Source organism: Eptatretus burgeri, chromosome 13 (assembly GCF_056783735.1).
Source record: "Eptatretus burgeri isolate ZD-2024b chromosome 13, Ebu_testis_v1, whole genome shotgun sequence".
NCBI lineage: Eukaryota > Metazoa > Chordata > Myxini > Myxiniformes > Myxinidae > Eptatretus > Eptatretus burgeri.
In genome coordinates, this window is record NC_140973.1 from 50,758,211 (window position 1) to 50,779,001 (window position 20,791).

General features: G+C 42.2%; 1 protein-coding gene across 5 annotated transcripts in view; it reads right to left on the reverse strand.

Annotated features, from left to right (window-relative positions):
- UBE2H (ubiquitin conjugating enzyme E2 H) overlaps window positions 1–20,791 on the reverse strand; it is an 81,235-nt gene that overhangs the window by 43,045 nt on the left and 17,399 nt on the right. For 2 of the 5 annotated variants that reach the window (XM_085850643.1, XM_085850642.1), the window contains exons 2-3: window positions 19,002–19,078; window positions 13,174–13,248 (exon numbers count right to left, since the gene is read on the reverse strand). In XM_085850643.1, the coding sequence (XP_085706769.1) occupies window positions 13,174–13,248; window positions 19,002–19,078 (152 nt within the window). Of the gene's footprint in view, window positions 1–1,236; window positions 6,056–13,173; window positions 13,249–19,001; window positions 19,079–19,447; window positions 19,642–20,791 lie in introns of those variants that run through there. The other 3 variants (XM_085850644.1, XM_085850641.1, XM_085850645.1) reach the window with 3 other exon arrangements.

The window sequence follows — 20,791 nt, forward strand, 5'->3', positions numbered from 1 at the left end:
ACTTGCCAAATTACACGTGAAAGCCGTCTACAAGTGGATTGCAACAATCGGTGTGTCGTCGAGTTCACACAAGGACAGCTTCTGTGATGGCCTATGACAACACCCGGATTCTGAGGTGAGAAGTTGTGACCCGGAATTCAGTTCCACGGGGTAGGAATGGCATGAGTTGATCACCGATTAATCTGCTGAACCCTCACACTCCGACAGTGAATATAGCAGTGATAGAAGTGACAATGACAAAATGCCTCATCTCCATCATGTTGATAATAGAAAGGTTGATACCGCAGATGCCAAAATAAATGGGCCTGCAAGGATAGCGGAGATGACGACGACGACGACGACGACGATGGTGCTTTTTACTGGTTGTTGTCTTTTCTGCGAAATTAAATATATCACATATATATATAAAAAGAATAATCCTCGAGATGAAACAGTGAAATGTAGTGTCAATCATATTTATGGCATGCATTAAAAGAGTCAAGCATCAAAAGAAGATGTGATGCTAATTGCTGACAATGAAGAAGAGTTTGTGATTACAGTTCACACAAATTTGAGCCAATGATTTCACCTGTAGGAATTCAAATAGAGTAAATGTCTCTTCTTAAAATAAAAAAAAATTATTTTAGTAGTATTAAATGGAGAAGGTGGAAATGTGTATATATATATATATATATATATATATATATATATATATATATATATATATATATATATATATATATATATATATATATATACACATATACATATATATATACATATACATATATATATATATATACATATACATATATATATATATATATATATATATATATACATATATATATATATATTGTTGTGGTTGACGAAATTCGCAAACCACCATTCAGGTCCCGTAGGTGAGATATCTCTGTAAGTATATGTGTAGTTAGCCCAAACCCGTTGTTTAGAGGGAATAAATGTCATTCATTCGGGCTGCGACCCTTTTAGATAGCCGTTTTTCTTTTACTATCTTTATTTTGGACCAACCGCCATTACTACCACCACAACCACCACCAACCGCATCTCGACAACCACAGCCACCTTCTCCAGAACCGCCTTCACAACATCCACCTTCTCCACAACCGCTTTCACACACCAACCACCAACCGCAACGCCGCTTCACAACAACAGCAACGCCAACAGCCACGACCTTTACCGTCACAACTCGCCCTCGCAACCATCGCATCACCGCCATTCCCGCGCCGCTTGTGGGCACCGATACTGGACTCGTACAGGGCGCGCACCGAGCAGCGGGTGCAAAAACACCAGCCTTTCCGAGAAATCGGATCAAGAATGATTCACGCCCACTTCTGTTCCGTCCTATCAGCGAGCGTGGGGCGATTTGGCCCCGCCTCCAGGCGCGTCGGAGTATAATCGCTATATGCAGATTCGCGGATCAAGAATGATTCACGCCCACTTTTCCTCCGTCCAATGGGGAGCGTGGCTCCGCCCCCGAGCCGTTCCTGATCCAAAAATCTGCATATGATTTCTCCTGTCGGACTATAAAGCGCCGAGCGCGGAGCGAATCGAGGCAGTTGGGAAGAGTTGAAGAGTTGAGCCGTTGGGAAGAGTTGAAGAGTTGAGCAGTTGGGAAGAGTCGGGCAGTTGGAGGGAGTTGAGAAGAGGAGGCAGTTGGGAAGAGTAAAGAGTCGAGAAGAGGAAAGAGTTGGAGAGTTGTGGCGGCTGCGAAATCAGTCGAGAGAGTGTCTGTCGGGGTCCGGAGAGGCTGGAGAAGCCAAGAATCTTTTTGGAGGTCGGCGCTCGTGTCAGAGTCGGGGAGCTGCGGAGAGGGGAGGCCGGTAACGCGGTCGAGGTCGCAGTGGCGTCGCTCGTCGCGGGACCCAAGCCAGCCAGATATCCTCACCCCCCCCGAGCATCAACAACCCCCCCGTTTCCCCCCGCGCTGAGATAGTGTGAGAAGGGGGCCCCGTTCCCACCCCATTCCAGGCAGTGCCAGCGAGGCCCGCGGAGTCGGGGCGCCGCGGCCATTTTGCGGCTCATCACCAGACGGGTAGGCTCGACGCGGTCTCTGCCCCAGGCCCGTCTGCCCCCTTATCGTTGAGGGTGGCCCCTTTTTCTTTTGCTTTGGAGTATATGTGTTGTCGGCGCCGTCTGTGAAGTAAAACTGTATAAGTGTTGCCGTGTGCTCGGTAGTCGGTAGTAGATCTGCATTGTGTTTCTTTTGTTGCAATTGCTTTTGGTGCATAATTGTTGTGTTTCTTATTTTGTTACATTTGCTTTTGGTGCATAATTGTGGTAATTGTATATGTGTGCTTTCCGTTTGCCGCGGAATAAATGTGCTTTATGTTGAACTGTTTTTCCCCTTTCGCTTCGTCTTTTCTTTTATTGAATCTCCATCTTACTTCACGTAAAGGGTTGGTCGTGGGCTAAATACGCCCAATAATTAATCGAACCGTCGAGGTTGACGATAACACCGCTCGGTTATCCCGATAGTATGGAACGGGTCGCTTAAAGTGGCCCGTGTCCGAAGTCGACCTGCGGCGAGGTGCGATCGCCCGGTCTACCCTCCGTGTGGGTACTTAGGTAGGTCGAATTTGGCGAACAACCCTATCCCACGCGGGGGGCCGATTGGCACGATCGTGGTGAGGCCGAAAGGCCCACCCATGACTAGTTCCCGGCGTTAGTCCGAGAGGGTCACGACGGGATTGTCCGTCCGGTGGGCGACGTGCCGCGATTCGAGTTACGTGGCCGTTTGCACGCCGGCGGGCGTGAATCCGCAACAATATCTTCTTTATTAATATTTCGGCACGCCCCTTTTTTTGTTCCACCATTAGATTTTTGTTACTGCATGGAATGAAACAAGCTTTGACATATATAGTAATGATATTATTGTCTTCCTCAAGAGGTTCCTCAAAATTAGTTTTGATGATTATGGTCGTTTAACCTATATTAATATTTCGGCACGCCCCTTTTTTTGTTCCACCATCAGATTTTTGTTACTGCATGAAATGAAACAAGCTTTGACATATATAGTAATGATATTATTGTCTTCCTTAAGAGGCCCCTCAAAATTCGTTTTTATGATTATGGTAGTTAAACCTATATATATTATTATTATATTAATATTTCGGCATGCCCCTTTTTTTGTTCCACCATCAGATTTTTGCTACTGTATGAAATGAAACAAGCTTTGACATATATAGTAATGCTATTATTGTCTTCCTTAAGAGGCTCCTCAAAATTCGTTTTGATGATTATGGTAGTTAAACCTATATTAATATTTCGACCCCTTTTTTTTTCCACCATCAGATTTTTGTTACTGCATGAAATGAAACAAGCTTTGACATACATAGTAATGATATTATTGTCTTCCTTAAGAGGCCCCTCAAAATTCGTTTTGATGATTATGGTAGTTAAACAGTTCATGTTCTCCATTTGCAAAATGGGAGGAATTATTGCACAAAAAAAGAAATAAAAATGTTTCCCATTTTTTGGAGGACCACTAAGATGAGTTCGGCTCATAGAATCACGCTGCATTTGGAGAGAAAACAGTTGAGTTCATACCTGACGAATTTGCACTTTCCATGTGCCGTAGTTTCTTCACAAAACCATGACTTTCTGACTAAGTACAAAGTATTTCTTTGCTTTTTTTATACATGGTTGCCGTTTTGAATTTTTCATTGACCGATACCCGCTGCCCAGCCGGACCAACTGCCAACAAAGTATCGCCCGGTCAGTTACGGTTAAACCCAAAATCATGATCATCGTTTTAGTGTGGAGGTGAGTACTGACAGTGTACTTGGGTCTTTTCCGGGTGGGTGCGGGATTGAGCACGTGCACATAAAAATCTCGGGTCTCTGCATAGTGGCGTACAGGCTTAAGTCATACTTCTGTTTACTCCCGTAGAAAATCACAGAACCATCCGATCGACATGCTGTTAACAGTTTCAGAATCAGCTAAATTCTACAACATATGAATATGTAGACGAAACTGATCCGGCCTTTTGGATCACTTTAAAGTAGGGTGTCCTGTAATTTTAATGCCTCTATGGATCCTCCGGAACTCACGAATGGTACACGTTGTGTAGTCACTAAACTACGTGGTAATATCATCGAAGTGGAGCTACTGCGGGACAGTCGAAGGGGAAAACCTGAATGATAACACAGAACAACAAAAATTTTTTACTGGAGATGTGTAAAGTGATTTAGACTAATTTGGGTACGCTGATTTCAAAAATCATAACCGTTTTGCTGTATCACGTCAGGATTTTCAGTAACAGAAATATTCCCATTGCCTAGAAGTCAGGATTTCAATGAAATTTACAAAAATTCATTTATTCATTTATTTCATCATGAATGCTTCAAAATTATAGAAATTACAGAAAAACTCCACTAGAATGTAATTAAAAATGCTTTAGGCATTTGGCTTTGCGTTTGTGCTGCTCTGTGTCAGTTTCACGATGCAGGAACCAACAGAAATCGCCCATCATGTTCAGGTTATGCCGCCCTTGGTAACGCGTCTCCATGAGTGAAATCTCTTGGTGGAATCGCTCGCCGTGCTTGTCCGAGACTGCTCCCAAGTTGTCAGGGAAGAAGTTCAGGTGCTGGTGTAGGAAATGGATTTTCAGGGACATCCTGGAGCCAAGTTTCCTGAAGGACTCCAGCAGCTGCTGCACTATTTCTTCATAGTTGTCCGCGCGCTCGTTCCCCAAGAAGTTGTCCGTCACAGCTTTGAAGCTCCTCCACGCTGCCAGCTCTTTGGGGTTTAGAGTTGTCGGAAAAGTTTCATCCTTCATAATCTGTCGGATTTGCGGTCCAACAAAGACACCAGCCTTGATCTTGGCCTCCGACAAGGTGTTGCCAAACTTTTCCTTGAGGTATAAAAACCTACGCCCATTCAGATCCATTGCCCGTACAAAACTTTTCATCAAGCCGAGCTTTATGTGGAGTGGTGGAAGGAAAACCTTGGCTGGGTCGACAAGGGCGACATGCTTCACGTTGTGTCGACCAGGTACATGCTCTTTTCGCTCTTCCCAATCTTTCTTCGTCCAGTGATTCTTGTCGTCTCTGCTATCCCAGAGACAAAGGAAGCACATGTATTTCGTGTAGCCTGACTGCAGCCCTAACAACAGCGCCACCACTTTCAAGTCTCCGCAGATGTGCCAGTTGAAGTCATTGTACTTGATGGAATCAAGCAGCTGCCGCATAGTCTCATAGGTCTCTGTCATGCCGAACGCGTGAGCCAGTGGGACTGATGGTTTCTCGTTGCCATTGTGGAGCAAAACAGCCTTCAAGCTGTTCTTCCCCGAGTCGATGAAGAGGCGCCAGTCTGCAGGATCGTGATCACACCCAAGTTCTTTCAACAGACCGTTGATGTCACTGCAGAATGTCATCGTGTCTTCCATCTCAAAGAACTCAGCCATGTCTCTGTGACGTGCTCTGAACAAGGATATCTTGGTGTTAGGTTCAAGTAGATTCCACTGCTGCAGCCTTGATCCAAGCAGCTCTGCCTTCGCCTTTGACAGCGAGAGATCTCTTACAAGATCATTTAAGTCTCCCTGGTTCAGAAGGTGTGATTCTTGAGTGTCGGGTTCAAAAGGTTCATCATCACCATCCTCTTCACCACTGCTTACAGCTATGTTCTGATCAGCTGGAGGTGTTGGAACGGGGTTCTCGTCATCATGAGGCACAGGTTTACGAGCAGAGACGCAGTCAGCGTACTTGATGTGACCTTTATTCTTCTTGTTGAAGCCGGCGATGCTTGTGCAGCAGAAATAACAATCATCATGATGATTCTGCGGCTCACGCCATATCATGGGCACCGCAAATGGCATGCTCGCGCGCTTGCCCACCAACCACTGAGTCAAGGTTGTGTGACAGCTTGTGCAGCAGATGTGTGATGCCTAGCTCTGTTCTTGGTCCCCCACCTTACACCCGAAGTAGTGAAAGTAGGCGGCCTTCATTTTCACTGCTGTAGATATACTTCGCTGTTGATCTTTTTTGGTATACCGACCACAGACATAACAGAAGTTGTCAGGATGATTGGTACAGGAACGCCTACTCATCTTTATCTGAAAGAAAGAAATATAACACAAGTTAACAACAATTGTACGAAATAGACATGTTAGACATATGTAAATTTCATTGAAATCCTGACTTCTAGGCAATGGGAATATTTCTGTTCCTGAAAATCCTGACGTGATACAGCAAAACGGTTATGATTTTTGAAATCAGCGTACCCAAATTAGTCTTAATCACTTTACACATCTCCAGTAAAAAAATTTTTTTGAAATTTGTTGTTCAGTGTAATCAATGGATAAAAATGATATAATATATTGTTTAAAATACATTCATGCTATCTGCCTTTTACCATATGTTGCCAGTGACGCCCGTCGAAGACGGGCACCTCAACTCGTATATGTATACAGGGGGCTGCAAAAGTAGGTATACAGTAACGAAAACAAGTACAGTCCTTACTGTTTACCTACTTTTGCAGCCCCCTGTATATAAAAATCTATACAATAATGATTTTCAACTTATACAAAAGACTTCCTATTGTGCCTGAGGAAGCCGGCAAAACGTTGCCTGCGACCGGGTCTGCTCTCACTTTTTTTGCTCAAATTTGCGGAGTCGATCTAGTTTTTTTACTTTTGGTTGGAAGCGCCTTCTTCTTCTAAAATAAATAAATAAATAAATATATTTTAAATTCGATATTGTTGATTTTCCATCCTGACAAATGTGTTCTTCAAAAATATAAGTACACAATAAATATTCAAAGTGACATGACAATCAATTCACTTAATTAGAATAAATGGTTTGATCTGTTCCAATGAAGTAAAGCAGAAACGAAGGCACCATTTATTCCAGATGAAATATTGAATCACTGGACGGAATGAGTTGGAAACTTGCGATTGTACTCAGGGTGGGCCTCATGGGATTTTTTATGGGGTAAAAAAACAACAAATTCATAGTTCCAGGGGTTCAGGGTGTGGGAATTACAAGCCATAATTATGCCAATACCAAGGGAAATTAACCAATAGATAATTCCGGGAGAATCAAACAACCCGTCCAATTCCGGGGGAAATCAACCCGGCCGTAATTCCGGGGGAAATCAACCCGGCATTAGGATGGGTTCTTTCCTCGTGCAAAGAACGAGGCCAAGCCAGCAGCTTATCTTTAACACTTGATTTAGTAGTTTCACATATATCATATATCATACAACTACTAACATATATACCACAACTCGAGAACTGTGCATAACATTTGGTATAGTGTTAAAGCTTATTTATTATCGATTTAAAATGTAGATTTATTTTTGAAAAATTACTTTATGGTTTCCAATGTTTGGTGGTGGCCAGCCATGTACGAAGTCAACATATTTTTTTCGTTTTTAAAACTAAACAAACAACAATACCTGGAGCATATTTTTTACAATAGATATTAATAAAGACAATCATGCACACCACAATGGACATGAACTTAGGGAAATTAAAAAAAAAATTAATTTGAGAATTACTAAATCTGGTCATACTATAATTCTAAATGCACTATGAATCAACAAATTCCCAAGCTAATTATTATGGAGGCAATTGCATCTTGAAATTATTAATCCCCAATTAACTTCAAATATAGTGTGACAAACATGTATTACACAGCTCATCAGGACAAACATGCATTGCACAGAGCAGGGAACTACACGTCTGGCTGCCTCCACATAAACTACAAGGAATTCACAGTACCATAATGTTCACATATTTTCAAGTTGAAGTTAAAAAATAATCCCACAACTAGAGAGTTCATGACACCTCACCCCATACAGTCTTGAGGAAAAAAAAAAAACAGGACATGGATGGGGTCTGCGAGTAATATTTTGTTCAAGTACTGCTAAACGGAAGGGTTTTGAAAGTGCGATTTGTGTGCTACAGTGTTTGACTGTTTGTACTACAAAGATTTTAAAGGTTGGAGAAAAAAGAATTTTTCAGAAGTTTACTGCTGTTGATGCAACATTGTCTTTCACACAACCTCATTTAACACGTTACATTATGTGTGTCCTTTATGATGTCGCTAATAACAGTAAGTTTCCTGTTTGGAATGATTTCCAATTTTGTTTGACTGTCAGGCAGGCAGACTGAAAATATGATCTCACTGCTCTCTGCACATGCACAATGAGGACAAATTCAGAGCCAAAGTACTGCTCAACTGCAGGTTCGTATTCCGATTCATGTTCAAAATATAACATTCAATTGAAATCAAGTTGTTCCTCGCTCATTAACTGATCTTTTTAGACAGGAGACGGACAAAATGAAGCAATTGCTTTATCACAATTTTCACTTCGCATGTGTGGGGTAATAATTTGATCTCGTATACCTGTTCTTGAAGTTTGAGCTTAGTTAACCTTTTCTATAGAACAAGGATTTCAATCCCATCTTACTATATGGTTATGAGACAGGTATGAAACCATGAAGCTGTTAATGACAACCTACACATACCAGGCTGATTCAAGAAACACCACATCAAACCGCTAAAAGAACCTGTTACATTGACCATCACCCGTGGCTTGGCCGAGATAACCAAGTCAACACTGCTCTTATGATGATGTCATGCGTTTGGTTCACTGCATCCGAACACCCTCATCCTTTATGCACAATGTTAAAGCTCCTCCATGATACTGTGGTGAGAGTGGATATTTTATTACATAAAAATTCAACTTAGTCACTTCCCAGCCCCCATTCCATAGGGGAGGTGGGGAGGTGGGGGGAGTGGTCTACAGACATGGGGAGTGGCCTTGTTCCACATATGCCCCTTCCCTCCCCTCTCCTTCATCCAATCAAATCCTTTCTAATCATCTCCACACTGCTCTCACAAACTCCCCTCCTCCTCTTTGTCTTCCAACCTTGTCTCTGCTCTTCCTTTTCTCAATTTAACCTTGCTTTCTTCTTCCTCATGCAGATGTAATACAAATGTGGCCCACAAAATGGAATGCAAGTTGAAAAGAAAACAAGGGTGCCAAGAACAAGTCAATAGAAATAGTATATGAGCAAAGCAAAAAAAAAAAAAAAACACCCGAGCAGGTTTGACGGTCAGCTCGGATACAAAACTTGATGCAACCGAGTGTTAATCAACCATACTGACTACAGAAAGTTAAAACAGAATTCAAATTGGATTTAAAATAAACACGTGAGGCTGCTCGAAGCATAAATCTCCATATTCTCGGAATCATTCCCAACATCATTATATAATTTTCAAACCCGCGTTTATGGCCGTGAAATAAATACTCTAAGTGTGTGCATTTAATGGCTGTATCCAGGACAGACCTGGACCCCAACTAAAAAGGATCCTTGGGACACCGATGAGCTCAATCACTCACTGCCTGCACGTCTGCTGACCAGCCAGCCCGACCAGCCAGCTCGCCATCGGATGAAATGCCTGAACAAAATCTTAAAACGTCCGTTTTTTCACCGGAATTCTTTCAGATACTTGTACAGCACATCCCCAAACAATCTAAAATATAAACATTAATCTCACAGATGCTACGAATAAGCAGTCCCCCAGGAGGACAGGTTACGAGGTGAAGCCTTGAAAAGGGACACCACATGACTCTGGAAGGGACACCACATGCTTTCCGTTGAAAGCATATGGTGTCCCTTCCAGAGTCTCACGGTTATTTGAATTGAATATATTTTCCTCATGAAAAGTGTGTTTCTGAGCGGATTTGCATGAAAATTATCTTCATTAAACATATAGCTCCACCAGAAGGTCCCAAAAGTGAAAACAGAAATCACCTAGAACTTAAGAGTCTCGTTATATGGCATGGAAACGGATGGAAGCTCATGGAAGCAATGCAATGCATTCCACACAGACCGAGGATATAAACATTCAATTTTCACAAAGCTTGATGCAACCGAGTGTTAATCAACCTCAGCGACTGGGGCGTTCAATGTCAAGTGTATACATTTTTCAGCGAAATTTTGACACATCGTCTCAGATTTCACTCTTTTTTTGTGCAAGTGTTTGTATCCACGGTAAAACATTATGTGGCAATTTTCAGACCTGGGGGCCCATCAGGGCACATTTTAACCCCCCCCCCCCAAATTTGGGTGCCCCGGTTGACCCGCAATCTTCCAGTGGCCATATCACAGGTTGTAGTGGTCCGATTTGGATGATCTTGGTATCAAAATGCTCATAAAAGCGAGATCTTTCAAATCGCGTAAAGTAAAATCACTCCGAAACAGTAATTCAAAAAGTTATAGTTTGGGGCGCCCTTGACCTTGGGCCCCCGCCCCCCAGCCAAACCGATGATCCCGATTTTTTTCATGTCAGAATACCCCTTCATATACTCCAACACCTCAGCATAAATGAAAATGGGATCTCAACGGGTTCAAGTGTGATGATGGTTTTATTGTTCGGGGTCCACATATCACCAATTCTTGATTCGACATTGGGCGACGTTTGCCGTCATCGTTCCAATGACGCCACCTGCTGGCAGGCGACTTTATGTCTGAAATTGACAATCATCATCTCTGGACTATTATATTAGGTCAGCAGTTATAAAGTTATATTAGGTCAGCGAGCTGACCTAAAAATTAAGTAAAAACAATAGATATAGAAAACATGGAAGAGTGCAGAATAAGGATACGGCCAAGACAAATGTTATTTAGCAATCTATCTATAATTCCAGGTGTGTGTGTGTGTGTGTGTGTGTGTGTGTGTGTGTGTGTGTGTGTGTGTGTGTGTGTGTGTGTGTGTGTGTGTGTATATGTGTGTATATGTGTGTATATGTGTGTATGTGACCGCAGTTTCTCGACGACCGCCGGTTTGATCGGATTGAAACTTGCCAGGAATATTGCCGGGGCCCCGCAGATGTGCCTTTTCGAGGTTTGATATCAATCGGACGAGCGGTTCCCAAGTTACGGCCATTTATCTGTCGACCAATGACAAGACACGGTGCTATGACATCATGAATGACGTCACAATTAATGTTTATTTATTATTATTATTATTTATTTTTTTGCACGACTGACAGTCCAATCTGATTGAAACTTGCCAGGAATATTGCTGGAGACCCGCGGATGTGCCTTTTCAAGGTTTGATATTAATCAGATAAGCGGTTCCCAAGTTACGGCCATTTATCTGTCCACCAATGACAAGACATGGTGCTATGACGTCACAATTAATGTTTATTTATTATTATTATTTTTTTTGCACGATTGACGTCACAATTCTTCTTCGTTTGGTATGACGTCACAATCGACGCTGGGGACCTGAGTATTTGCCTTTTCAAGGTTTGATATTGTTCTTCATCCGTTTCAGCTGTTTCGCAAGTGTTTCCCAAGGTTTAAATTAATTGTTCAAGTTATTAATTAATCCCAAGGTTTGAATTTTCCAAAGGGAAACAGCTGTTTCCCAAGGGTTTGAAAGCTGTTTTTTCCCAAGGTTTGAATTAATTGTTGTGCTTGGTAGACATTTGTGAATACATTTACAAAGAGAGGGGCGAGAGAGGAGGGGGCGAGAGAGGGAGGGCGAGAGAGGGGGGAGCGAGAGAGGGGGAGCGAGAGAGGGGGGAGCGAGAGAGAGAGGGAGCGAGAGAGAGGAGCGAGAGAGAGGGAGCGAGAGAGAGGGGAGCGAGAGAGAGGGAGCGAGAGAGAGGGGAGCGAGAGAGAGGGGAGCGAGAGAGAGGGGAGCGAGAGAGAGGGGAGCGAGAGAGAGGGGAGCGAGAGAGAGGGGAGCGAGAGAGAGGGGAGCGAGAGAGAGGGGAGCGAGAGAGAGGGGAGCGAGAGAGAGGCGAGCGAGAGAGAGGCGAGCGAGAGAGAGGCGAGCGAGAGGGAGGCGAGCGAGAGGGAGGCGAGCGAGAGGGAGGCGAGCGAGAGGGAGGCGAGCGAGAGAGAGGCGAGCGAGAGAGAGGCGAGCGAGAGAGAGGCGAGCGAGAGAGAGGCGAGCGAGAGAGAGGCGAGCGAGAGAGAGGCGAGCGAGAGAGAGGCGAGCGAGAGAGAGGCGAGCGAGAGAGAGGCGAGCGAGAGAGAGGCGAGCGAGAGAGAGGCGAGCGAGAGAGAGGCGAGCGAGAGAGAGGCGAGCGAGAGAGAGGGGAGCGAGAGAGAGGGGAGAGAGAGAGGGGGCAAGAGAGAGGGGCAAGAGAGAGGGGGCAAGAGAGAGGGGCGTCACAATTCAAGAGAGGGGGAGCGGAGGGGGCATGAGAGGAGGGGGTGAGAGTGGGGGCAAGAGAGAGGGGCAAGAGAGGAGGGGGAGAGAGGAGGGGCACGACTAGGGGGAGAGAGGAGGGGCACGACTAGGGGGGAGAGAGGAGGGGGGGGCGAGAGAGAGGGGCGTCACAATTCTTCTTCTTTGTTTGATATGACGTCACAATTGATGCTAGGGACCTGAGTATGTTTCCCAAGTTATGGCCATTTATGATACGGTTGGTCCGATCTAATTGAAAAAAATGCCCCAATCCAGTCGTCGTTTACGAGAGCGAAGGAACGAAGCTGCACATACTGGCACGCCTCACCCACGAGAGAGGGTACTGGCATGAAAGAGAGGGAGAGAGGAGGGGGCGAGAGAGGAGGGGCGAGAGAGGGGTGAGGGTGAAAATGCCCCATTCCAGTCGTCGTTTACGCACCTACGGGCCCGCACTAGTAATTGCTAAATAGAACATCTGTCCGCATTTTCCATTTTGCACCATTGACCAATTGTCCCTTTTGTAACTTACAAGACCAAAGTCTCATGAGTTAGTTATTAGATGATCAAAGTACTGACCATCAAAAGTTGAGGTGGAATTTATTGCGAATGCACATTGTGTACTTTTATACAAACTATACTGGTGATACTTAAAGAAAAAAGAAAACACGGCAAGAGTGTACACACAATCTTCTTCACAACACATCTGGGAGGGAAACAAAAATCCTTTAAATAATCATTCCGGCAGAAGATGAAGTTAAAAGTCTTTGGGGTTGAGTGATTTCTCAGCTGCAAGGATGAGAGCAACCACTCAATTTGGCCAATAAGCATCACATCTGCAAGCAAATAATTTCAAACAATGTTGAACATCTTGAATTGAACCACATAAATTCCTCCCAAATCAATTCAGATGCACACTGTCTGCATGCACTGTGAGGCTCAAGGAAAGAAAAAAATAATAATAAATAATAATTGCATAATTATGTTACACGACAATACTGCTGAATGGATATCTTACCTATCGATGGCGACTTAAAGGGGTACTTCTCAGGTAGATCTACACGGACCTTCCAGACTCCTCCCTCGTATGGCGCTGTGAGAGAAGGCAACATCTTTGGCTGGCATTGATCATTAATGTAAGATTTGAAAAGGAGTAAAATGTTGTGAGAAAACAAACAAAAAAAAAAACTGTGTAGACAAGCAAAAAAGACATTTGGACGATCATGCCCATGTCACCAAAACTTAATGAAGTCTTTTCATGTTCAAGATAGCATATGGGGATCCCTGAACCCTCACACCTCTAAGCTATAGACAAAGTCATGTGATATTGCCACGGGCAGGGTCTATGCAGACACGTGGGTGATGCATTGTTGTCTTTTTTGATGGCCACAATAATGGCAGACAAAGTAGACATCTTGCTGTACATGTTTTCAAATCACCCGACCATAGGCGGGTCGTTTACGTCTGTCCTTCAAGGAGGGGTGAGGGGTTGGACGTGGGAGCAATTACGGTCGAGCAGGCAGAGGGTGCTTTTGAAAATTTGGCACAAAAATCAAAATAGATTCATAATTCTGTGGATCGATGTTGGGAGGAGAAAAAAAAAATTATAAAAAAAAAGGAAAGAAAAAAAGGGTAAAAAGGATTCCAAGAAATTGAAAGAGCATAACAAAATGGAGCAGGTCTGCCAAATCCTTATACACGGATTTTGTTCAGTGGTGTGTTGACGCTTTGTGAATTGGTTGTTGCTCGTACACCTATGATTTCCAGTTGAACTGATTTGTCATAATATATATATATATATATATATATATATATATATATATATATATATATATATATATATATATATATATATATATATATATATATATATATACAGCTCTGGAAAAAATTAAGAGACCACTGCAAAATTAGTTTTTCTGGTTTTCCTATTTATAGGTACGTGTTTGAGTAAAATGAACATTTTTGTTTTATTCTATAAACAACTGACAACATTTCTCCCAAATTCCGAATAAAAAAGTCATTTTGAGCATTTATTTGCAGAAAATGACAACTGGTCAAAATAACAACAAAGATTCAGTGTTTTCAGACCTCAAACTAGAGGGGGAGCACTCGGGAGAGTGCAAAACCTCCGCCGCCAATACTGCTAGGTCACTCAAGTGAACCTTATATCTTATTAATGAAATATGATGTCAACAGTGCTGACAGTTATAGTTCTTCTCTCCAACATTTTTTTTTGGGGCGGGGGGTTGGAAATCATTTAAAATATGTAGAAATGCAAAAAAAAGAAATCGATATTTTGTTGAAAAAAAAGTTGCAAAAATTTTTTTTCCTCAAACAATTTGGGGGGGGTTGGAAGTCACTTAAAACATGTGGAAATGCAAAAAAAAAAAATTTTTCTCTAAATTTTTTTTTTGCGGGGGGGGGGAACCAAGTCGAAAATTTAATGGCATGATGCTTGGACCATACCTAACCCCCCCCCCCACCAAGTTTCGTCGAAATCCGTCGAGGAGTTTTTCCGTAATACTGTTCACAAACAAACAAACACACAAACAAACTAGAGGGGGAGCACTCGGGAGAGTGCAAAACCTCCACCGCCAATACTGCTGGGTCACTCAAGTGAACCTTGTATCTTATCTATCTATAATTCCAGCAGTGTGTGTGTGTGTGTGTGTGTGTGTGTGTGTGTGTGTGTGTGTGTGTGTGTGTGTGTGTGTGTGTGTGTGTGTGTGTGTGTGTGCGTGCGTGCGTGCGTGCGTGCGTGCGTGTCCGCTGTTTCTCGACAACCTCTGGTCTGATCTAATTGAAACTTGCCAGGTATATTGCTGGGGACCTGAGGATGTGCCTTTTCAAGGTTTGATATTAATCGGACAAGTGCTTCCCAAGTTATGGCCATTTATTTACCAAACCAATGGGAAGACACGTTGTTGCATGGGCGTGGCCGATGGGGAAGGGAAGCACAGCCACGTTCCCCATTACGGGTTACAACGTACGGGCTTCCGGAGAGTGATGACTTCGTGTATTCCAATAATTTCTCGATTTCTTATGCGCATTTATAGATAAACACAATGGCCCAAGTTATGATCGTTTTCATACGAGACGGTGTATAAATTTCGGGAACATCAGAGTGCTGATATGCTCCAAACCAGGAAGTAAATTTTTTCTCTCTCTTCTCTTCTCTTTTTGTTTTTCCTTGCCACGACATTGCGAAAAGGTAAAATACGTTGGCGCTAATTGAATAATTGGGTATTAAAAATAAATTGCGAATAATCGTAACTGCGAATAATATCGAACTTCCAGGTCACGCACGCACGGGCACGTGAGAGCGAAGAAACGGAATGTGTTGTTTATTTATTATTATTATTATTTTTTACGGGCACATACTGGTTCATTAAATATGATGTCAACAGTGCTGACAGTTATAGTTCTTTTCTCCAACATTTTTTTTTGGGGGGGGAGGGTTGGAAATCACTTAAAACATATAAAAATGCAAAAAAAAAGAAAAAAAAAATCGAAATTTTGTTGAAAAAAAAGTTGCAAAAATTTTTTTTTCTCTAAATTTTTTGGGGGGCTTGGAAATCACTTAAAACATGTAGAAATGCAAAAAAAATTTTCTCAAACTTTTTGGGTGGGGGGGGGTGGAAATCACTTAAAATATGTACAAATGCAAAAAAAAATTTCTCCAATTTTTTTTGGGGGGGGGATAACAATTTTTTTGGGGGGTTGGAAATCACTTAAAACATGTAGAAATGCAAAAAAAAAATTCTGTTTTTTGGGGGGGTAACAATTTTTTTTGGGGGGTGGAAATCACTTAAAACATGTAGAAATGCCAAAAAAATAAAATTTCTCTAACAATTTTGGGGGGGGGGGTAACAATTTTTTTTTTGGGGGGGGGGGGTTGGAAATCACTTAAAACATGCAAAAATGCAAAAAAAAAATTTTCTCTATTTCTTTTTTTTGGGGGGGGGGACCAAATCCTAAATTTAATGGCATGATCCTTGGACCATACCTAACCCCCCCACCAAGTTTCGTCGAAATCCGTCGAGGAGTTTTTCCGTAATACTGTTCACAAACAAACAAACAAACAAAAAACAAACAAACTAAAGGGGTGAAAAAACAGGAACCTCCACCCATCTTCGAAGATGGCGGAGGTTAACAAACAAACAGAAAGGGGTGAAAACAGTAACCTCCATCCATCTTCGAAGATGGCGGAGGTTAATAATACAAACCAAACAAGGTCATACTCATTTTTAAACAACACAATACTAATGTTTTAACTTCGGAAGAGTTTGGGAATCAATATTTTGTGGAATAACCCTGATTTTCCATCACAGCTTTCATGCGTCTTGGCATGCTCTCCACGAGTCTTTCACATTGCTGTTGGGTGACTTTATGCCACTCCTGGCGCAAAAATTCAAGCAGCTTGGATTTGTTTGATGGCTTGTGACCATCCATCTTCCTCTTGATCACATTCCAGAGGTTTTCAATGGGGTTCAGGTCTGGAGATTGGGCTGGCCATGACAGGGTCTTGATCTGATGGCCCTCCATCCACACCTTGATTGACCTGGATGTGTGGCATGGAGCATTGTCCTGCTGGAAAAACCAATCCTCAGAGTTGGGGAACATTGTCAGAGTAGAAGGAAGCAAGTGTTCTTCCAGGACAACCTTGTACGTGGCTTGATTCATGAGTTCTTCACAAAGACAAATCTGCCTGATTCCAGCCTTGCTGAAGCACCCCCAGATCATCAACGATCCTCCATCAAATTTCACAGTGGGTGCAAGACACTGTGGCCTGTAGGCCTCTCCAGGTCTCCGTCTAACCATTAGACGACCAGGTGTTGGGCAAAGCTGAAAATTGGACTCATCAGAGAAGATGACCTTACTCCAGTCCTTTACGGTCCAATCATTATGGTCTTTTGCAAACATCAGCCTGGCTCTTCTTTGCTTCTCATTGATGAAGGGCTTTTTTTCTAGCTTTGCACGGCTTCAGCCCTGCCCCAAGGAGCCTGTTTCGAACCGTCCTCTCCGTGCACTTCACCCCAGCTGCCATTTGCCATTCTTTTTGTCGGTCACTTGATGTCATCCTGCGGTTGTTGAGTGACATTTGAATGAGTTGGCGGTCATCCCAGTCAGTGGAAAGTCGTTTTCTCCCTCTGCCAGTCTGTAGCTTTGTTGTTCCCAATGTCTGCTGCTTGACCTTGTTCTTCTGAACTGCCGTCTGAAATTTTAAGGATGGAAGCAACGTGACGCTCACTGTATTCCTCTGCCAGTAAAGCCCCAGAATTGAACCCTTCTTTTCCTTACTCAAAACTTTTCTTTTCAACTCTTTTGGCATGGTCAATAGTTATTTTTTTGATTCCAATAACTTTTGAGGTACTACTAGCACTGTTTTTGCCATCCAGCTGGTCCTATTGCAAGATAGTGATGACCACAGCAGTGGTTTTTTTGTACTTTTCCTTGTAAAATAAGATTCGGTTCAGGTGATCACCCAATCAGTACCTCACTAAGTAGAATGAGGTGTGCCTGTATTGGAATTCAACAGACACTGGAATGTAATGGCTGCCATACATGTAGAGATGCTGATTTAAAAAAAAAATTGGAGTGGTCTCTTATTTTTTTCCAGAGTTGTGTATGTATGTATGTATGTATGTATGTATGTATGTATGTATGTATGTATGTATGTATGTATGTATGTATGTATGTATGTATGTATATATATATATATATATATATATATATATATATATATATATATATATATATATATATATATATATATATATATATATATATATATATATATATATATATATATATATATATATATATATATATATATATATATATATATATATATAGGAATTTATAATGTTTTTGGGGGCTAAACATGCATTATAAATGAACAGAATAAAAATGGGACAAGTGTTAATGCTCTCAAAAGTGGTAACAGCTGGTCAGACTACCCAGTCATATGTATTTATCATGACGTCAAGACCTTGTACATTATCATGTTACATGTATCTACACACTGTCATGGGAGATGGGAATCGAAATGTATTCATCATGATGCCATCACCTACCAACAATACACCTCAAAATAAAAAAGGAGATAAGCAGTTGGCCTAAGAAAGGCAATGAAAACACGAGACTGTTATCCACTTAAGAGTACAACAAAGAGTGAAACGATTGCAAAGCACATAATATGAAACAAATACAAGATGCCGACCATGCCATGCTTGCATCATAGGTAGAGATGGCAAGATAGCTCAGAGGTAGCACACTGACCTTTGAGCTGTCTACTCTAGGTTCAATTCCCAGCTGGACTATGTACTGTCGTGCTGGTGTTACACAGGCAGGGAATTGATTAAAGTGTTCCATCTATTGGAAGGGACGTTGAGTCGGGGACCCGTCTGCCAGCATTTTCTGCTGGTGGATGTTAAAGATCCAAAGAGGTCTTTCAGTGAAGCATGCAACTTGTTGCTAGTACCCAGAACAAATTCCAAATTCCTGCCCAAAATCACAGGGAAGTAAACAGGGGGGCTCAGGATGCATCAACACCACAGCCGTTCACCCAGAAATGATGCAACCAGCAGCCACGAGCTGTACACAAATGAATGAATGAATGAATGAATGAATGAATCACAGGTGGCAACAAATGGGAAGATTTCAAGGGAACCTATTGGAAACCAATAAATGATGTTTCCTTGAAAAGAAAGGCTTATTAATTCATTCATCGACATAAAAACAATCCATTAGAAAACTAGGGATTCTGTTATAAAGAGAAGCAATTAGAGTTGGCAGAAAATTTAAGGAAAGAGAATGTCAAACAATGCCACAGGAACTTACTGCCAGAAGGACCGTAAAACTTGACGACGAACTCATTCAGGCCACCAAGAATGGTCACTTCGTGCTTGCTTTCGATACTGTTGTGTTGAAGTGGAAAACCATGTAGCAAGATACATTTGCAAAACATTTCAACGTATGTCAAAAGATACACAACATACATCTGCTGAGGAAGCAACAAAATTAATGCCACAGATGAACACCTTATAATTATTAGAATACGGTGTATTTTGATGCATTCAAAAAGTTTCCCAGCTACTGTGTTGACATTCTAGAAAAAATAAAAAATAAAAATAACTTTATTGCAGTCGAATGTGTTTATACAGGTATACCTCACTTAACGCTGCCTTGAAGAATGCCGATTCGTTATAACGCTGTTTGTCCAGGAGGAAAAAAAAAAAATCTTACAAAAAGAAAAATGAAGAAAATCCATAACACGTAACGCTCACCGAGTAAATGCACCCACCGCCATCATTGTTTGTGCTGTACACACACATTTAGAGCCAATCAGCGCTGCTTACTCCACCTTCGTATCTGTCTCTCTGTCTGTGTCTGTCTGTCTGTCTCTGTACCATATTTTCCGTGCGCTTTTGTGAGCATTTTCCTCCCATAATGTCTGCAAAGAGGACTGCAAGTATTAGTGCTGGAAAAAAAAGTGTCAAGGAAAAGCATCACTTTAGATATGACGTGAAAGTGTTAAGGAGGATCGAGGTGGGTGAGCATCAGTTGGAAGTGGACCACGTGCTAGACTTAGCTATATCGACCACTAGCCATACCCGGGAAATTTCCCCTATTTTCCTCACGCTAGTTAGACTGAGGCATTAGTTGTATGGAGAAAATTAGGAAGGCTTCTTTTATTCCTCAGATTTATGGAAGGAAGGCTTTCCTCATTCCTCATGCTGCCGTAATCCTCAGAGAGGTCATAGTTGAAGGCGGCCTTGAGCCATTCAATGTTTCTAGCAGCAATGGCAACTGTCCTTGATGTCTTGCCAAAACCCGGACCAAGAAAGCTGGAACGTGAGTTTTGTGCTTCTCTCACCCATCGCTGTGACGCTCTATTTGCAGTTAGGCGATGCCCTCTCTCTGCAGCAGACTCTGCTTGCCTGGCTTGTTTATGAGCAGATATATCAGCAGTAAGACGACTCGCTCTCGCTCTCTGCAGCTGACTCCGCTTGCCTGGCTCTTTCATGAGCAGATCTATCAGCAGTTAGCTGTTGCAGTGCACGTGCAGTTCAATAATTCAAATAACAGGAGGAGAATGTGTATGTTTAAAAAGTCAACGAATACGAACATTTTGTATTTCAAAAAACCCTAGCGTTTTTAACCATGAATCCTTTTGTTACGATTAATACGCCGACGCACTATTCGAAAGGTTTTTTTTTTTTAATATATATTATTTTTTAAATATATATTTTTTCATTTTTCTGGAAAGCCACTTAGCGCATCCTGGAGCTGAATGCTAGGTCTATATGTGTGTAAAGTTTCATCAAGATCGGTTCACTGGTCTAGGAGCTTATTGGTTACAAACAAACAGACAGACAGACACAGACAGACAGAAGGACTGCCATTTATATAGCAGATTAGAACAATTATAAAAAGAGAACGGCACTCAGTAGAGCGCATACATCTGCCAGGATGAAGTTTACGATTTGTAGCTCACCGATAGGCAGACCTGCATCCGGACGTTAACCAAAATCGAATTGGCTTCTCGTCACCAACCCAACTCATCTACCAAGCTTTGTAATAATCCGTCCACAATGTTTTGAAATTGTGCTATACTGTATATCGTTTTG